Source organism: Capricornis sumatraensis, chromosome 5 (assembly GCF_032405125.1).
Source record: "Capricornis sumatraensis isolate serow.1 chromosome 5, serow.2, whole genome shotgun sequence".
NCBI classification, from domain to species: domain Eukaryota; kingdom Metazoa; phylum Chordata; class Mammalia; order Artiodactyla; family Bovidae; genus Capricornis; species Capricornis sumatraensis.
Genome location: NC_091073.1, coordinates 54587116 through 54607148, shown reverse-complemented (window position 1 = coordinate 54607148; position 20033 = coordinate 54587116). Strand labels below are relative to the sequence as shown.

The 20033-nt window shown below is 41.8% G+C and overlaps 1 protein-coding gene across 1 annotated transcript; it reads left to right on the top strand.

Moving 5' to 3' along the window:
* The first annotated feature begins 4661 nt into the window (after window positions 1-4661).
* Window positions 4662-14111, top strand: SFRP4 (secreted frizzled related protein 4). Its single transcript, XM_068973231.1, has 6 exons — window positions 4662-5106; window positions 6387-6467; window positions 6564-6629; window positions 8647-8845; window positions 11370-11433; window positions 13926-14111. Exons 1-6 carry the CDS (start codon window positions 4662-4664, stop codon window positions 14109-14111), a joined length of 1041 nt encoding a protein of 346 aa, XP_068829332.1.
* The last annotated feature ends 5922 nt before the right edge of the window (window positions 14112-20033 follow it).

The following is a 20033-nucleotide window of genomic DNA, read 5'->3' as shown; positions in this document are numbered from 1 at the left end:
CACTTTCACTTTTCACTTTCATGCATTGGAGAAGGCAATGGCAACCCACTCCAGTGTTCTTGCCTGGAGAATCCCAGGGACGGGGGAGCCTGGTGGGCTACCGTCTATGGGGTTGCACAGAGTCGGACACGACTGAAGCGACTTAGCAGCATGAAGCAGATGTTTTTCTGGAGTTGTCTTGCTTTTTCTATGATACAATTTGATCTCTGGTTCCTCTCTCTTTTCTAAATCCAGCATGTACATTTGAAGTTCTGAGTTCACTTACTACTGAAGACTAGCTTGAAGGATTTTGAGTGTAATCTTGCTAACATGTGAAATGAGTGCAATTGTACAGTAAGTAGTTTGAACATTATTTGACATTGCCTTTCTTTGGAATGGGAATGAAAACTGACCTTTTCCAGTCCTGTGGCCATGGCTGAGTTTATCAAAATTACCACCTGCTAACTCCAAATTAAAAGTGTAAAAAAGGGTCTCTTCCTGAAGAAATTACATCAGTCATTCATTTTGGCCATTTGGCAGCCAGTAGAGAGCCTGTGGGACTAGACACTATGGGGATTAGTCTAGACCCTAGACACTGTGGGACTAGACACTATGCCTTTGCTCTTGGGCTGAGGACTCAGGAACATGCCTGGTGGCCACATCTGCAGTGAGACCCATCACCTCACCCATCCCCTGACAATAGCACAGACCTACACGTTGGTGTCTGGAAGTTTAGGGTCGTTAAGAACAACATTAACTGGGTTTATGGTTTATGTCTGTGCAAGGTTAGAATCTGTAGTATGGACTCAATATAAAAAGCAACTATTTAAAAAACAAAAGGTGAGGGTGGGATGATTTGAGAGAATAGCATTGAAACATGTATATTATCATATGTGAAATAGATGACCAGTCCAGGTTCGATGCATGTGACAGGATACTCAGGGCTGGTGCACGAGGATGACCCTGAAGGATGGGATGGGGAGGGAGGTGGGAGGGGCGTTCAGGATGGGGAACACATGTACACCCATGGCTGATTCATGTCAATGTATGGCAAAAAACCACTACAACATTGTAAAGTAATTAGCCTCCAATTAAAATAAGAAGTTAATTTTAAAAAAACAAAAACAAAAAAACACCTTGTTTTCAAAGTTTATATAGTCTTTTCACCTGATCTGCTTTTCAAGGATGAGGACGAGTGAGGCAGGTGAACGTGGGAGAGAGCATTCCTGGATGAGAGACAGATGCGGGGCAAGAGGAAATGAGTGTGATTTGGGGGTTCAAGTATGAGGCATCACTTGGGGCCTTGAAAATCCTTTTAAGGGTTTATTATTAATTCCAAAGTTTTGGAGCCAACCATAAATGCAAAGCTAGGGAGAGTGTCATCAGGTAGAAGTCTTAGGAAGCTCCCCCAGGTCACTGCGGAGAATGGCAGGGCAAGGCAGAGGGCAGGGGATGAGGAAGATGCCGTCACAATCTAGACAAGAGCTACTGTCTGAGTTAACACCTTGGTAGTAGCAATGCAGAGGATGGAAGAGTTGGGAACTAGAGAAAAGGACAGACTTGGAGGAAGACCCCTTCCTCTGAGTGGTTTGGATCACTGGAAGTTCAGTCCTGAGTGACAGAAGATGAATTCAGTTTAGGATTGGCTGATTTTGTGATGACTGTGGGATATACAGATAGAAATACCCAGGGGACAATTGGATAAACATTTCCAGAGACCAGCAGGCTTGCATGTGTGCCTGCTAAGTCACTTCAGGCATGTCCGACTCTATACAACCCTATGGACTATAGCCTGCCAGGCTCCTCTGTCCATGGGGTTCTCCAGGCAAGAATACTGCAGTGGGTTGCGATTTCCCACTCCAGAAGATCTTCCTGATCCAGGGATCAAACCCACGTCTCTTATGTCTCCTGCAGGCAGGCAGGTTCTTTATTACTAGGGCCATCTGGGAAGCCCAGCAGGCCTAGGGGTCTGGATTTGGAAGCCATTGGCATTTAGTTGGTCACTTAACCCAGAAAGCACAGTAGAAGAGTGGTTTTCCACTCATGGTGATTTTGTCTCCCAGGGGACAGTTGGCAATATCTAGAGACATTTTTGACTATTACAATGGGATAGAGGGCAAGCCACCCCTGGCATCTAGTGGGAGGAGACCAAAGACACTACTAAATTACCCACAATGTGCAGGACAACCCTCCCCACCCCAGCTCCCATGGCTCACTCAAAAAAGAATTATCCAGCGCTTTTAACACTAGTGCTCAGATTGAGACAACCTGGAGCAGTGGGGAGTGTAGAGAGTGAGAAGAGGGCTGAGGATGGAGCCCTAGAGAACTCCCAACATTGAAAGGATGGGCAGGGAAGCAGGCCCTGGAGGAGACTGAAGAGGAGCTACCAGAGAGAAGCCAATGACCAGGGGAACTTCCCAAGTTACTTGAGATTTTGGCAAATCAGTGTCAAGTATGGGGTAACGGATTGAGTGCTAAACGCCAGGCAAGAAGAGGGAGGCTGGTTGTCACACTCTCCAGATGAATTCCTTAATGCTGCCACCCTCTCCTAGGAACACTAAAGCCAAAGTACCAACAGACCTAATCGGGTAAGCAAGGAGCTTTATGGAGAAGGGTTCTCAGCTTTTCCCCTCCCTTTCTTAAAGGACATTCCATCTGAGAACATCAAGGAAATACCTGAAATGTCGTGACTTGGTACTTGCAGAGCTAAACTAATGCAGCAGGTCCAAACTAGCTATAGAAGTTTGAGTCCTCCCCAAGTTTGCCCTCCTCAGCTGATTCTTAGGAAAAGGGCAGGGAGCCCAGTTCATTCTCAAAACTGTATCTTCTTCCCTGGTAAGAACTTGGGCTGAAACTCATTTTCACTAAACCAGGGTTTAGACCTACTAGAATCTAACACTGAAAACAGCTTGAGATCTCATCTGGGCTATCCTGTTTGCTTGCTGTTTCACTAGCCTGCACTGGCATTTGAAGCTTGGTTTTCTACAGAAAAAAAGATACCTCTCTAGATGGGCCCTGCTGTATTTGGTTACTCTGGGCTTCCCATAAATAAAACTAGACTCCTTGAGTGAATCCTGAAATATGTTTGTCTCATTTACCTTTTCAACTAACCATGTTTGATTCATGTACCCAGAAAAAATAAATAAGGTTTATTTACACATCAAGTGCATTGTACATGCTCAGTAAACATCAGCTGTGCTTTTCCTTTATTGGGCTATTGTAATCCTCAGTCCCAATGAGAGTCAAAACTAAACTAATTCTGTTATCTAAGCTTTGGAGAGAAAATCAATGTCTGTCTTAAGTTCAGATTTCCAACTAAACCATGAAGATTACCATTCAGATAACATGCTTTCATATTCTAATGCCCTAAAAAAATATACCAAAAATCTTACTGTTTGCAAATCAGTGTATACTTGGAACAATAAAGCCTCCCTTTTCTGGGGATAGCTGAGCCAGCAGTGGATTCTACTACCTGTTCCGAATAAAAATAAGATAAAAGAGAGAACAAAACATACATCATTGATCTCCATGGTACACAGTTTCTTCATTTAAATAAGTTTCCAAGTAAATCAAGATGTTAGACAGCTGGATTGGAAATCACTTGGCATAAAGGAGGAAAAAATCTTTCAGACTGTGATATCAAAGTCTTCTTGGCTTTCTGCTTTTGTTCAAGTTGAAAAGGGGAACAAGGAGTAGGAGAAAGAGGGAGAAATATTAGACGGAAGACATTTCTCAAACTGGAAGATGCTGTGACACCGTCGGTCAGTTCTTTTCCTGGAGCAAAAACAGCTCAAAGGCCATTCTGGAAATAAAAACCTGAGCCCAAAGTAATGTCTACTGGCCACGACAGTAATCACAAAAACAAATTCTATACAACTCAGGGCCGGGAGGGGGCGGTTTTCTTATATAATGTGTCCAACCTGTTCCAACTGCACTCTCCGGGTCCCACACGTCTCACCGCTCGGCGCTTCTCATGCCCCCTACTGGAGAAAGCAAGTACGTTTAAGAGGTAAAGAGCAGCAGAAGTTCCCATTTCCCTCCAACTTCACAGTTGGGGAACCCAAAAGGCAGAGGGCGCAAAGTTCAGCTTTGATTCGAAAGACGGTCCTTCCCTCTCTTGAAATCGTATCTTGCACCTTCTTGAATCCGGTGTCCAAAACGACTGCCAGAGGCTCTTTTTCTTGGTTTGAAGAAAAAGGACTGGCCAGACTAAAAAGGAGGGACTTTGGGGGAATGCAGGATTCAAGCCCTGGGTTGCGGCCCGGAGGAGATGATGTCACCGCTTCTGCAAGAGAGGGCTGGGGGGTGGGGCGGCCGATGGGGAGCCCGCGCCGAGCCTGCAGCTGCCAAGGGAGCGTTCCGAGCCCACGTCAGGGGAAGTGTCGGGATAAATAGGTCCGGCAATGGCCGGGGTTGGCTGCGCGCGGAGCTGCCGGGCCGGGGACTGGAATTGTCAGGGCGGGTTTGCGCCGGGGAGGCTGAGGGCTGGCGCTACTCGTGCCGCGCGCGCCGGACTGCGGATACCCCCGGCCGGCCCCAGAGGCCGCGCACCGCTGCCCACGGGAGTTTGGGGAGAGCACATCCCCTGTGCCCTAAAGGACCTCTTCCTTCGGGAAGGGAGAGAGAAAGACTAGGGAGCGCCCATTCTGTCCACTGGGGTGGCGGCGCGGGAGGGCAGTACCATGCTCCTCTCCATCCTGACCGCGCTGTGCCTGTGGCTGCGCCTGGCGCTGGGCGTGCGCGGCGCGCCCTGCGAAGCGGTGCGCATCCCGATGTGCCGGCACATGCCCTGGAACATCACGCGGATGCCCAATCACCTGCACCACAGCACGCAGGAGAACGCCATCCTGGCCATCGAACAATACGAGGAGCTGGTGGACGTGAACTGCAGCGCGGTGCTGCGCTTCTTCCTCTGTGCCATGTACGCGCCCATCTGCACCCTAGAGTTCCTGCACGACCCCATTAAGCCGTGCAAGTCGGTGTGCCAGCGCGCGCGTGACGACTGCGAGCCCCTCATGAAGATGTACAACCACAGCTGGCCTGAGAGTCTGGCCTGCGATGAGCTGCCTGTCTACGACCGGGGTGTGTGCATCTCGCCTGAGGCCATCGTCACTGACCTCCCTGACGGTGAGACAGGGAAGGACCGAGGTGGAGGGTGGGGTTGAGGAGGCACTCTGGACTGTCACTGCCACGTGAGAACCCGACAGCTGCCAGTGGGTGGTCAGGCAGCCCCCCATTCTTCTTAGGCGAATTGGAGGAGGTGGGAAGGGCTGGTGACTTGACTTCTGGAAAAGTCTGCCTTCTCCATAGGAATTTCAGGAGCTAAAGAACACCATGTCCCCATAAAGAGGGATGGGCGATTTTGCTTAGACAGGTGATGCTAGATAAGTTTTTCTTTATAGTAATAAAATAGTAATAGCAGTGACAGTTGCGTCTGAACCAGCTTTCAGCACTTTTTATATATCATTTAATAAATAAAACACTCCTACCAGGATTCTCCACTTAACTTTAGCTCTTGAAAGCTCTTTCTGAAAAAGCAGTACTAGTTGTCACTTCCCACCAGGAGTACAGTTTATAAATTTAGTTGCCCTGGAAAACTGTGATGTCTGTTTCATGGTCTTTGACCCAATGCCAGCGTCTGTGGCATCTTAGTTAACTCGAACTCAACCACCACTTCCTTCTTTTCTCTTTAGTCTTTTTGCTGCTTTTCTAGGAAGAAGAGGCAGGTTTAAATCCACTTCTTGAAATAAAACCTAAGAATATTTTTGCCTCCTTTTATCCCTGACTCAAGTTGCTACACATTTAAAGAAATTATGGTGTTGCTTTAGTGTAGTTTCTGAAGTTATACCTCAGAGCCTTGCCCAAAACGTGGAGGTGGAGAAGTGAAGTGAAGGGGGAAATTTAAGCTCCTCTCTAATTCAGTTTTAGAAAAAAAACATTTATTGCTTTAATTATAGAAATGATACAGGGTTATGCTTCTTTGGAGGGTAGCTCTGGACTGTTTCTGCAAAATGTGAGATGGGAATTGGGACTATTTTGGTTATTTTGATTAGTGTAAACTGTCAACTTGGAAAATCAACATTTTAAAATAGATTTAAGAGGGAATGATGTAATTTATCCAGGTTGGATAAATGTTGGATAAATCCAGGTTGGCTGTATGTATGAACCAGTTTAAATGGATGTGCCTTCACTTCAGTTTGTTCTGGATAAGCAGTCTCAGCCATAAGTCTTCTTTCTTAAGCCCAAGGAGTCTATATGGAAGAAGTAGCTGACAATCACATATAATTTTTGCTGTTTAGGATTTGTGTGTGTTTGTGTGTGCTGCCATGTTAGTCAGTGTCTCCAGATGATTCCTTATTCCAGCTGGAATCATTGACCACACCCATGTGTCCCTGTGTGTTTTTCAGACGTTAAGTGGATAGACATCACTCCAGACATGATGGTACAGGAAAGGCCTCTTGACATTGACTGTAAACGCCTAAGCCCAGGTAAGTTCGTTAGCCTCAAGGCTCCATCTCTTTCTTCTTTCCAGAGTGACTTCTGAACCTTTTTTCAACATTCTGTCTGTTTTTTGTCTTCTTTAGACCGGTGCAAGTGCAAAAAGGTGAAGCCAACCCTGGCAACATATCTAAGCAAAAACTACAGTTACGGTAAATCATCTGCTGAATCCATTGGCTTGGGGACTTGGCACATGACACAGCCTGGTCTGCTAGTCATGAAGTGAAAAAACGGGTTGGTGATTTCTCTCAGTCATGTGGGTCCTAGATGGCACAATAACAACTGTGAATATATCTTGCTTTTCTGGGTAAATCAAGTAAAAACTAAGTAAATTATCTGGGTGAGGGCAGTGCTGTGAATCAGATTATAAGTGTGACATCCTGATCCTAACTGTCCTATTTGTCCAGAAGTTCTGTCAGCCAGGACATCACCTCACTTCTCTCATGGCTTCACCACAGGGCCTTAGGGCAGCGGTGGGAGGGGACGGAAAAAAAAGTTTCACTGCTGTGGAAAGGATGGGTAAGTGATCTGTGGATTTGACCTGAGGCCCAGAGACCAAAGAATTAAGATGTGCACACGTATCTTTTTACTTATAAAAACACTTTTTAAAAAACTGTGGGAATATGTTAATCACAAGGCCTATGGCTGTAAGTATTAGCACAGTTTAAATGCTCTCTTATTTGAAAGACCCAGTCGGCACTTTCTTCAGAGAATAAGTCAATCACACTGTCTTAAATGTTTTCAGTGAATTTAATTCTAGTATCATAATTTTAAAGTAAATTTAATTTAAAATGTGTTCCTTTAAAATATCTTTTTGGGCTATTTCATGGGTTTTTTGTGTGTTTCTTAAATTATTTCTGTTGAAATAGTGGAAACTATTTGGGTAAAAATGTTTGTTTTATTTGGTAACTTAGTTTTCCATATTTCAAACTGAAATTTTATATCATAAGAACCTTTGTATTATACAGCCCACATAAAAGCAGGAAGTTCATGGCACTATAAAAGTCTGAAAAAATAACCTCTTATTTAGGTTGTCGTATTTGAGAACCACACATAGCCAAAATGGGTAATTCAACCAAAAAAAAAAAAAAAAAGCAAAACACTGTCTTTTCTAGTAGCTTCTTGTTACTCGTTTTTAAACCTGTTATATGTAGATATCATCTTAATCTGATCCACTTAGCCGCTTGTCTGGCACCGTCCAGCCTTAGTTACTTAGTTGTCCAGTCTGAGTTTCATTGTCATACTGTTCTCTGAGGCATCATTGCTTCGTAACCACATTGATGATGAAACTATTTTCTATTTAAATTATTTAACTCCTTCATAAACCAGCTTCCTAGGATGGAACCAAGACAGATCCATCCTAGGTTGATTACACCACCATGGCAGGTGGTAATAGCAAGGGACCAAAGAGGTCAGCACTGCAAGCATGATCAGACGTAGTGACATTACCAGTCATCCATAGTAAGAGTTCCACCTCTGCCCACCACAGACCCTGCTTTGGCAGTTTGAGAAATTAAAGAATTGAGAACAGTCATCTTCCTTCTCATGTAGACTCCTTCCTACATGAGAATGTTAGGACTGTAATAACTTTCTCTGGAACAGTTCAAGCAGCAGATGGGTGATTGAACCACACAAACTTTCAGGTGCCTTCTGAATCTGAGAATATATGATTCTCACTTCAAATCATACAAGACAGAGTAGAAAGACAAAATAGTATTATTTCTACAAAATTTAGTCAAACTTCTATGTAACTAAATTTCCTGATGTTCCCTCCTGGCCCCCACCCCCACCCCCCAAAAAAAACCCTCATCATAGAATTATAGAATTTTAGGGCTGAGAAGGATCCATGGGATTCTGTATTGAAACTCTACCTGTAGCCCCATGTGGAGCAGTCACTGATCCAAAGACAGATCCCAGAGTAACCCTGCTTGTGAATTTCCTTTTCTATCTTGCAGCATGATTCAGAACTTTTAAGACACTGTTGACAATATGGGAGGCCTTACATTTAGCATATGATTGTGTGGGCTTTTTTGCCTGCATTCGGGCAGCTTGGACATGACCATAATTACAGGAGTGATTCTTTAAGAGAGGCTCAGAGTTGGCAGGAGTACACCATCCATATTTCTCTCCAAAGCTTCGGCAACACTTAAATCGATTTTTCAATTGCAGTCATTCATGCAAAAATAAAAGCCGTGCAGAGGAGTGGCTGTAATGAAGTAACGACAGTGGTGGATGTGAAAGAGATCTTCAAGTCCTCATCACCCATCCCTCGGACTCAAGTCCCTCTTATTACGAATTCTTCCTGCCAGTGTCCACACATCCTGCCTCATCAAGATGTTCTCATCATGTGTTACGAGTGGCGCTCACGGTAGGCACAGAGGGGCAGAAAAAAACTGCACACAGCTTAGGAAAACCATGAATCCCACTTAGAAGTCTTAGTTAGTTTGTTTGTTTAAAAAAAGCACTAGCTTTTTAAAAAAAATCAGTTTTAATAGATGGTTTGATTGAGATATCATATATCCTAAACATCAGTTAATTCTTCATAGAATTAAGGAAAAATAAAAATATGAGTATTTCAGTGCCTCTTTAAAAATCAATTTCAGAATTTATTACCTGATTTCGGAAACTTATAAGCAAATAAACTGAGTAAAACCAGTTCTTTTCAAATCAATCTTATTGTAGCAAATATTGAATTTTTAAGACCTTTTAAAAAAAATTATGAATCAAGAAACGATGGCCTTTTGAAACCCAGTTCCACACTTAGTTTACATTTGTTTACTAGAGTATTATATAAACACATATACACACCCACACACATGTATGCATCTCTCCAGCTGGGAGTGTGTCTCCTCACTTATCTTTCCATAACATCTTTTTATATATATCCTTACAACATAAGAAGTCCTAAAATATAAAAATCGAACCCTTCAGAACAGGTTCCAGAAAGAGCCCCATAACTTGCTTCACTTCGTTTCTCCAGCAAAACCACTCATTTTTATTTAAAAAGTCTTCCTTTTGATTCTCTGCCTTTAATAATCTTCCTATTCCTCCTGGATATACAGCTCACGATTCTATTTCTCCAAAAAACCACTTTTTGATACTGACTTCACTTGAATACTTTCTTATTCTTCAGTCTATCAGTACTTAGTACCATCTTCACACTTCTTTGTGCTCTTGGCTTTAAAGCTATTTTACTGCTTATATGTTGTCTTTCTAAAGACATTGAATGAATGAACTTTGAATGACTGTTTCTGGGCTCATCTCCTCTATGATGCTTATATATGCTCCAGTACTAGAAGCAGCTCTGAGGATGTGCCGGATTGCTGAACAGGTGAATAGGTAATACATGAGTTAAATAACAGCCTTTGTGTCATTTTCCCTGTTAGATTATAGATAGTGTAATTCTGATCAAAATCCTAGTAAACATCTTTTGGATGATTGAGATTTATGTCTTCACAAATAATGCCAATGATCATTTGGAAGAATAAAGTGGTAAGGACATCTAAAGGAGATTTTGAAAATCGAAGGATGAGAGAAAATGTGCCTTATGTCATGAGCAAAGTTAGTATAAAGCTACACTTGTTCAAGTCATGTGGTGCAACAGTAGACATGTAGGTAAATAAAGCAGAGAAGAAAATCTTGCAACAGATTATAATGCATCCAAGAACTGTTATGAAAGAGATGTGGAAAATCAATAGAAATTAAACTGCTGTTTAGTAAATGTTGCAAATAGCTTTACTTGGGAAAATAGTATGTATTTTCACTTGGTACTCAATAAATTTCAAATGGGGTAAAAAAGTAAATATTTTAAAATCTTAAAAAAGATAAAGTTCAGTAAATAAATGTGTACTACCTGAAAAATAAAGTAGTCTGTAAACATAAAAGTAATGTAAGAAATTTTGAGGAAAAATGTCAGTGCACATATCTGATGACAATATTGTCCATATTAAAATCAAAAATAAAAAGAGAAAGACATGGACTTCCCTAGAGGTCCAGTGGTTAAGACTCCAGACTTCCACTGCAGAGGCCATGGGTTCAATCCTTGGTCTGTAAATTAGGATCCTGTGTGCCAGGCAGCCAAAAACAATTTTCTTAGAAAGAGAAAGACAAAATTACTGCAATGGGTATAACAAAAGATAGTGATGTTACTCTATAAAAAGTAAGTATAAATTTACATCTAAATAAATATTTAAAACATTGACTACAATATAGAAATGCATGTACGAAGTCTATACAAAGTTCTGAAAGAAGTACAAATAGTAAATAAACATTAAAATATTTACCTCCTTAGTTTTCCAACCCAAATAAAAGCAAGATTCCAATCTTACCTAGTCTTAATGTTGGTGAATTAAATGACAGTTCAACCATTTTGAAAATAATTTAGCACTATGCATTGAAAACCTTAAGAAAAAAATACATATTCTTCAACCCCAGATTTTCACTTTCATAAATCTATCTTAAGGAAATAATTAGCCAGTGCACACTAGTGATATTCAGTGCAATGCTGATGATAATAGCTAAGCAAAAGGGAGGTTCAACTGTACAGAAATGGTTAAATATATTATGGATATCCATAGTTATAATTTATATAGTTAGGAAAGTTATATTTTTTTAATTTTTCAGGTATATAAGAAAATGCATACAATGCTGAAAGGAAATATACAGTATGATCTAAATGTATAGTGTGATCTAATAAAATATGAAATATTAGTAAAATAAATATACTGAAAGAAAGTATTAGTAAAATATAAATGGGGACTTGTGGGGCTAATGGTTATTGAAGAATTTTGGTTTTTACAATTTTTTGTATTTTATATTTTTGAACTTCTGTATTTTTGAAATTTTTACTTTCATAATTAGCATTGCTTATTAAGATAAATTACTTTTTTCAGGATGATGCTTCTCGAAAATTGTTTAGTTGAAAAATGGAGAGACCAACTCAGTAAAAGATCCGTAGTAAGTATAATTAGGAATTCATAAATATGGATTTAAATGCATGTATTTGGGAATTCTTCACATTCTTTCATCTCTAGGCTATCATGTGCTGTGCTTAGTCACTCAGTCATGTCCGACTCTTCGTGACCCTGTGGACTGTAGCCCTCCAGGCTCCTCTGTTCATGGGGATTCTCCAGGCAAGAATACTGGAGTGGGTTGCCATACCTAGCTCCAGCTAGGCTATGATAGGAGCCAGCAACAGTAATGGTATTTGTCTTTTGAATAGGTAATTAAGAGAATAACTTTTCTCATTTGGAGTTTTTATCATAAATTTCTCTTCAATTTCAAAGGTGATTTGGTTGCATTCAATACTGATCTACTGGTTTTTATCATTTCCAGATTAAATTTATTTATTGCTTTCTTTATTGTATTATATTTAATTTGTTTAGCAGACAGTCAGGTGCTTCAACAGAATTAATATCCAGTGGTATTAATACAGACATATATGGGTGTGAATATCTGCTTTTGAAATTCACACTGTCACTGTACAGAGAAGATTCTTTCCCTGTATTTAAGATAATTTCAAGACTTTTGTCAAAATAAATCATATACAAAAAGTAATACTTTCGTGGTCAAATCCATAATTTAACAGTAACATCATAGAAAAATTGGTCACTCAGTTAGAGGAGTTAGAATAATTTTCTGCCCAGAGATGTGAAATCATTCCAGAACTAAAGAAATCAGGTTATTGGTTTGGATTTTAAAAGCATCCCTTTTGCTTAAAATATGTTTAGATGTATGCAGGAGAGTTTGTGTTACCCAGTTCAGAAAAGATACTGCAACTGCCTATGTTCTCTTAGTTTGCAGGAATGAAAATTCTTGAGCAAGGGGAGAGTGTATATTAATACTGATTTATGGAGAAGGTGGGCTTTCCAGGTAGCTCAGTGGTAGAGAATCTGCCTATCAGTGCAGGAGCCACAGGAGACATGGGATCAATCCCTGGGTTGGGAAGATCCCCTGGAAGAGTAAATGGCAACCCACTCCAGTATTCTTGTCTGAAGAATCCCGTGGTCAGAGGAACCTGGTGGGCTACAGTCCATGGGGTCACAAAAGAGTTGGACGTGACTGAGCAACTGAGCGTGTTTGCATGCATGGAGAAGGTAGTTTCAACACAACCTCTTCTACTGAGTCCTTTTCTAAATAACAGGCCCAAACACTGCTGCTGCATCTAAGCTAAACACTCATGAGCTTCTCAGGAGCACACTTTGTCTTACTGAACAGAAAATTCTAGCAGAGTTGGTTGTCTGGTTTCCAAGACTACAGTAGATTAGAAGAATCAATCTAGAAGGTAAGTCCACCTTGAAAACTGAGATTGTTGAGAGGAAAGAAAGCTTTCAAGAATCATAACTCGGTCATTCACCTTGGCAGCAAATACTCCAATACAATATTAAGAATATGAAAATATCACCATGGTATAACAATACACAATAATAAGTTTATTGTTTTAGGACTAGAGTTGTGCCCTAGGAGGGTGGGGACTGTGTTTTTCATTTCATTGTATTTTTACTGCCTGACCTATGGTTGTGGTCTAATTTTTATACTCTAACATAAAGTAGGGACATGTGTGTTATAATGAAAAGCAATGTCTATTCAAGTAGACTCTTTTTCATTTTTTTCTTAGACATTTTCATATTTAAAGAGTAAATTCTTTTTCTATCATGGAATCTTGACTGTCTAGAATGGCATTTCTCATCAGCTCTGGGTAGCTAACACATGAGTGGATTACTAAATGTGGGTGGGGCTTCCATCTTCCTTCAGATGTAAGAGAGTTAGGTGAACCTATAAGTGGGGTAAGAAATCCCAGCTTCCTAGTGAGGCTGGATCCACTTCTGCTTTTAGCCTTGACAAAGCCTTTTAAGAGTGATTGGCTGTATAGGAAAGTTGCATTACAAGGGCCTATGGGAAAAATTGCATACATTAGGGCCTTCGCAGGAGGAGAAGGGGATGACAGAGGATGAGATGGTTGGATGGTAACACTAACTCAATGGGCATGAGTCTGAGAAAACTCCAGAAAACAGTGAAGGATAGAGAAACCTGGCATGCTGTAGTCCATGGAGTCACAGAGTTGGACATGAATGAGCAACTGAACAACAACAACAACAAAGGGCCTTAGGCTGTGGAGTCAGGCTGGTAAATTTCAATCCCAGCTCTGACTTTGTTGGCTCTGCAAATAACATCAGTATGCTTGTTTCCCGGTCATGACAATGGTGTCTACCTAAAAGGGCTGTTTCAATGAAGTAAATGCATGTCAAGACATGACCATATATATCAAGTGCTTTCCAAAGCACCTGTTACAGGATACGTGCTCAACATCACAGGGTAGAGTAGCTATGATAATCATGAATGTCATGATGAGTATACTACAGTGAAAACACACATTATTTTGGATATTAGTTTAATAGCATGAAGAGGTGAGACATATTTGATGGTCACATGTACACATTGCCTCCCAGCAGTGGGAAGAGAGGCTGCAGGAACAGCAGAGGACAACCCAGGACAAGAAGCGAACAGCAGGGCGCACCAGTCGCAGTAACGCCCCGAAGCCCAAGGGGAAGCCACCTGCTCCCAAACCAGCCAGCCCCAAGAAGAACATCAAAGCTAGGAGTGCTCCAAAGAGCACAAACCCCAAACGAGCGTGAGCTAACTGCTGTCTGAAATGGGGACTTCCTCTCAGAGTGAGGCCAGGCATCGCCCAGACAGCCTGTAGAAGGCCACACACCCCTCGCCTTAACAACCACAGTCCTCTTCATAGACACATCTTGCAGCATTTTTCTTAATGATATGCTTCAATTTTTCTTTTTAAGTCACTACAAACCATAGTGGTAGGTGTGCCCTTTGGTATGGAAGGTATAAGAAAGCTGGTCAAATAAGCTTATTGTATTGAGAGTAAACTGTGTGCAGACTCTGTGAGAGCTCCACTAGGGCAAAGATGCTTTTGTTCTTACAATTTGACCTGATATGTGCATTGAAAAATAAATGCCATATTACAAACAAAACATCCAATTTTTTTATTTTACAATATGTTTTATTTCATTTGGTGGTTAGGATGTGAGCAGTTTTTCAAAATGTGACTGAAAATATAATGCTTCTAAAGAGGAAAGCGAGAGGAATGAATGTTTCAAAGGTCTTTACTGTTTGCAGAAGAGTTTTTGTGATCAAAGGGGATTTTTGAACAATCTAGAAAAGTAGGATATGAAAATCAGAATCAGTCTGGTTTTATGGTTTTTGTTTTTACAAAGAAGATTTTCTGCTCTGTTTTCAGCTAGCAACCCTAAAAACTAAAACAATAGTATTGCTAAATGAATAAAAGGGAAAGGCAGACAGACAAAGTCTGGATCCTTGTTTTCTGGTTACCATGCCGTAGTGGAGATGCTCTGGTTTCATATGCACATGTTTCTTACTAGCCCCTTTAAGCAGCACTGGAAACACTTTGTTTCTTCTCTATGATTCAGGTACCAATTAGTTATCCTCAAGCATCTTATACCTGCGGGTGTGATGCTCATCTCACTTCCCAGGACATCCCAGGTATCTTGATGCCCAGCCTCTCTGCTGATTGCTGATGCCCCCAAGGGTGCCTTGGGCCTGAGGTAGGAGGGTCGGGATCCAAAACCCCTGGTCTTCAGCCTGCTGTGGCACCCTTGCCACACACCAGCTCTGTACTTGGAAAAGACAGTTGCTGTCACTTGTCCGTCCACCACTCAAGGATATAGAAGAACAAACTGCAAGCTTAAGAGTAAAATCTCCTTTAGATGTACCATTGTTGCTGCTTCTCAGAGTAGGGGTAAGTTACGTGTTGCATTCACACATGATGATTAAACATAATTTAATTTCATCTCTGTAGGCTTTGGGACACAGAGGTGAGGTGTGTGGGTAAGCCAGGGCAGAGTGAAGAAACAGTGTTAATGAGAGTGCTGGCACGGGCACCCATCTCCTCCTGAAAGTGTAACTTCATCTGCATCCTGTTACCCCATGGCAACAGAGCTGAAGGAATCCAATACAAACACCCACACAGAGGTATCAATAAAATACTCCATGTGTGTTTCTGTCTAAAAAACAAACCACTCTGGCCCTTAAGGAAAACCAGACAGGTATTTAGGATAGCATCTAAAGAAATCTAGGAAAGTCCATGAAAAGGCATTGATACCCTAGATTACCTCCTTAGCATAGCAGGAATTTGGAGGGTAGGGAGGGGAGTTAGAACTCTCAGTGGAAATGAAAAAACTCCCTGCAAAACTTTCTTAAAGTGCAAAATGATGTAACAAGAGTTTGGAAACGACTTGACAATTTTAAACACAGTTTCCTTTGAATATTTAACTGAAATCATATACTGCATATCACAACTTAATAAGGTACATTAATTACTTTGATTAATTGATAATCACTGTTTATTTGTTATAAAAAAAAAGTTGAAAATGAACATCAGCCCACACTGAGAGTAATATAACAAATGTGGAAGTGGGTTTTGTGTGAGAGCCACAAATTTTTCTCCCTTAAAATATTTTTTCCACCTAAACACTTATGAGAGGTAAATCGCTCACCTGGGGGGTTGGGGTTTGATTGTATAATGGTGCACCCTTCCTGCCATCTTGTTGAGTTTTTCTCTTTGGATGTAGAATATCATTTTGGGTAGGCTCCAGTCTTTGTTATTGACGATTATCTGGTAGGTAGTTGCAGTCTGGGTGTGCTCAGGAGAAGAGGCAAGCCCAGGGTCCCTCGATTCCACCACCTTGTCCCCTTGATGCAGCTACTTCCTTCAGAAAACTCCCAATTCCGTCAGCATCCATCAGTTTGGTTACCAAATCCTCTTCCCTAGCTTCTGCAGGTTGCCAGCAGTGCTGAGCATTCCTTGGCTTGAGGCAGGATAACTCCTATCTGTGCCTTGGTAGTCACCCAATGTTCCTATGGGTAGGTCTGTGTCCAAATTTCCACTTCCTGACAGTCACTCCCCTTGCAGTTTGCAGTCTCCCTCTGTGCATTTATATGATAAAAAACAAAACCTATAATAGGTTTTGTTATACTGTTATACGGGTTATACTGTTTCATAATCTACCTTCTTCACTCAGCCCTTTATTTGAATAGCTCTCACATCACTAAAAAACCCAGGCCAGCTTATTTATAATGGCCATGGGTATTCCATGGTGAGCATCACTTAGACCTTCATGTTATTAGAGATTTAAGTTGACTCTTAACTGTATGTACTGAATGACTCAAACAGCTTGATAGCTAATATCTGTGCTCATCCTTACTTAGTCCTGGGGGATAAGTTCATTTAAGGGACATTGCTGGGCCGAGGAGTATGCCCAGCCAGGAAAGTTCTTGATCCTATTGTCAGTCATCCTGCAGAATGTTTGGCCCATAGGTGTATTAAAGTGATTTTCCAGCTCCTCACTAAGATTGTCTTTGCCTTCTTATAAATTTGAGCTGCAAACTCGATGTCTCTTTTCATCTATGAGCCCTCAACTGACAACATTCTCCACACTCCAGGCGTCTGGGCAATGAATGACTAGTTTATTTTGTCAATAACTTGTGAGAATGGACTTCTGAATGTGGTTCCCCAGGCATGAAGGGAGGACAGATTTCCATGACGCAAATAATTTTCTACTGCTACTGAGTTCTCAGAACCAGAAAAAAAAATGTGGCACAGAAGAGTACAAGCCATAAATGCTTCCTTGTACTCTGTCTAATGAACATATGTTGCTTTTATAATTAGAAAATACTGTAAACATATTAGGCCTTCCCAGGTGGCACTAGTGATAAAGAACCTACCTGCCAGTGCAGGAGACGTACAAGATGCAGGTTTCATCCCTGGGTTGGGAAGATCCCCTGGAGGAGAGCATAGCAACCCACTCTAGTAGTCTTGCCTGGAAAATCTCATGGACAGAGGAGACTGGCAGGCTACAGTCCATAGGGTCACACAGAGTTGGACATGACTCAAGTGACTTAGCAGGCATGCACAATCATATTACCAGAGAGAGAAAGAGAAAGAGGGTGATGAAACATAGTATGGATTTAAGCCAGGTAGCAGAGAAGGCAATGGCAACCCACTCCACTACTCTTGCCTGGAAAATCCCATGGACGGAGGAGCCTAGTAGGCTGCAGTCCATGGGATCACGAAGAGTCGGACACGACTGAGCGACTTCCCTTTCACTTTTCACTTTCATGCATTGGAGAAGGAAATGGCAAGCCACTCCAGTGTTCTTGCCTGGAGAACCCCAGGGACGGGGGAGCCTGGTGGGCTGCCGTCTATGGAGTCTCACAGAGTCGGACACGACTGAAGCGACTTAGCAGCAGCAGCAGCAGCAGCAAGCCAGGTAGACATGAAAACTTTTATTGATTACAAGTGTGTTAGTCTGGGTACTCAGAGAAGCAGGCACCAAAATGGAATTCAGTCAAATATGGATCCTATTAGAGGAAACACCTGTGGAAAAGACTGAGGCGGGAGTTGAATAGGGCTGGGAGAGCTGAGACAGAAGGAAGATGGACAGAAAGCTGGGGAAGAAACTCTCCAGGCTGCTTCACTGTCTAAGGAAGGCTTGTCAAGACTACTGGGAACCTTGACCTAAGCCAGCCATCAGGGACTCCCTTGTCTCCCAGGGACAGTTCTGCCTTCATATCCTACATATCTTACATTATTTACTCTTCTATCTAAGAGAGGTCTATTTCTACTAGCGTGTAAGGAAACCTTTTTTGAAAGGAAGTCAATGACAGTAAGAATCTCTATGGTGTGTAACTTTGCCTTTACAACTTCAGGCAGTATAGGCATAAGTCTAATATATCTAGTTGCAATATTTGTATGAGAGTAGTTTTATAACTAGATAGTTCTAACATGCAGCTGTAATATCTAGATTAGAACCATTTTGTAATGGCAAATTTAAATCACATAAGTGATACATTTTAGACAAAAAAGGAGCATACTTGATCAGCAACTACATTTAGATAAGAGAGAAGACTCATAGCCAGAGGGCTGATCCCAAATCTCACAAAATTGTAATAACATGAATAACAGTATGAGGTTCAGAACACTGAGGTTAAGCAAAACACGGTATTATGAATAAAGTTTCATAATGGTATCAAGGGATCTCTCAAATGCTGTTGTTGAATCAAACAGATGGATTTTTAAAATTCATCAACCATTTAGTCATCTAATAATTTCAAGTATTTATTATGTCACTGAAATATTTTAGCAGCTGAAAATCACATAAACCATTGCTTAGTAAACTTTCTTCTTTCTTAAAAGCATTGAAAAAAGAACTGGCTTTGGAGGTCTCCCAGAGTAACTTCCAAGGGGTGAGCAAGTTCGAACACTGTACAGGCAAGCATCATTGGCAGCAGATCAACTCTTGGTGTCTCAGGGCCAAGAGACTCCAGGGAGAGGGCCACAGAATAGAGCAGAGCACATTTTAGAGAACTGGTCCATTTTCTGCAAAGCATCTGCTTACAAGAAACAGGATCCAGGGAGAGGATCCTGGAAGGTATTAGCCTCTAATCAGCCATGCTTCAGGTTGGAAGTGGGCTACAAGGGCTAAGTAGGGCAATGAAGGAAACTCTGGGTTCAGGGTCAAGGTGCATGACTGATCCAGTGCCAGAGGCTGGAGTTTATTCTGTACTGTATAGTTCATGAAGACGAGACTCTTCCCCAGCTCTGTCTGGCTGTTGGGTTAGAGGTGCTTCCTTCCCTCACAGACACACCATTGCCTGCCTTCTGAGCTAGTCCCTGTATTTGGACCCATGGCCCCACCATCATGCGCTTCTCATTTTGTTTACATATCTCAGCCAACTGCTTCAAGTTTATGCACCGATTACCTCAGCCACAATGGCCAATGACATGCATCTGCTGCCTAAAGTCCAGCTAAGATTCAAGATCCAGTGAGCTGGATCCCTGACAATGTTCTGGTCTTTTCTAACCTTTCTTTCTCTGGGGAAGAATATATTCCCAGATACCACCAACCCCAGCCCCCGGATGCCTGCCTCATGCTGCTGCATACCACTTTACTAAGTTCAAACCCCTCAAGACCAACACCAACATAAACTAAAGTTTAACTGAATATATCTCTTTGGACATTGATTATTAGACTTCTGACTACTTAAACCTAATTCTGCTGCTGCTGCTGCTGCTGCTGCTAAGTCGCTTCAGTCGTGTCCGACTCTGTGCAACCCCATAGACGGCAGCCCACTAGCCTACCCCGTCCCTGAGATTCTCCAGGCAAGAACACTGGAGTGGGTTGCCATTTCCTTCTCCAATGCGTGAAAGTGAAGTCACTCAGTCGTGTCTGACTCTTAGCGACCCCATGGACTGCAGCCCACCAGGCTCCTCCTGCATGGGATTTTCCAGGCAGGAGTACTGGAGTGGGGTGCCATTGCCTTCTCCTACAACCTGAAAAAAATAGCCTGTCCCTATGTCTTGCTTTTAAAATCTTTGAACAACTATGTACAACTGAGTGAAGCATGCCATCTGCTGGTTATTAAGAGTTTTGGCTTCAATGCTACTGAAGTCTTGGACCACTCCTGAGGCAGTAACAGTGTGTCATTTAGGTCTAATTGGACTATAGTATTGCTGAAGT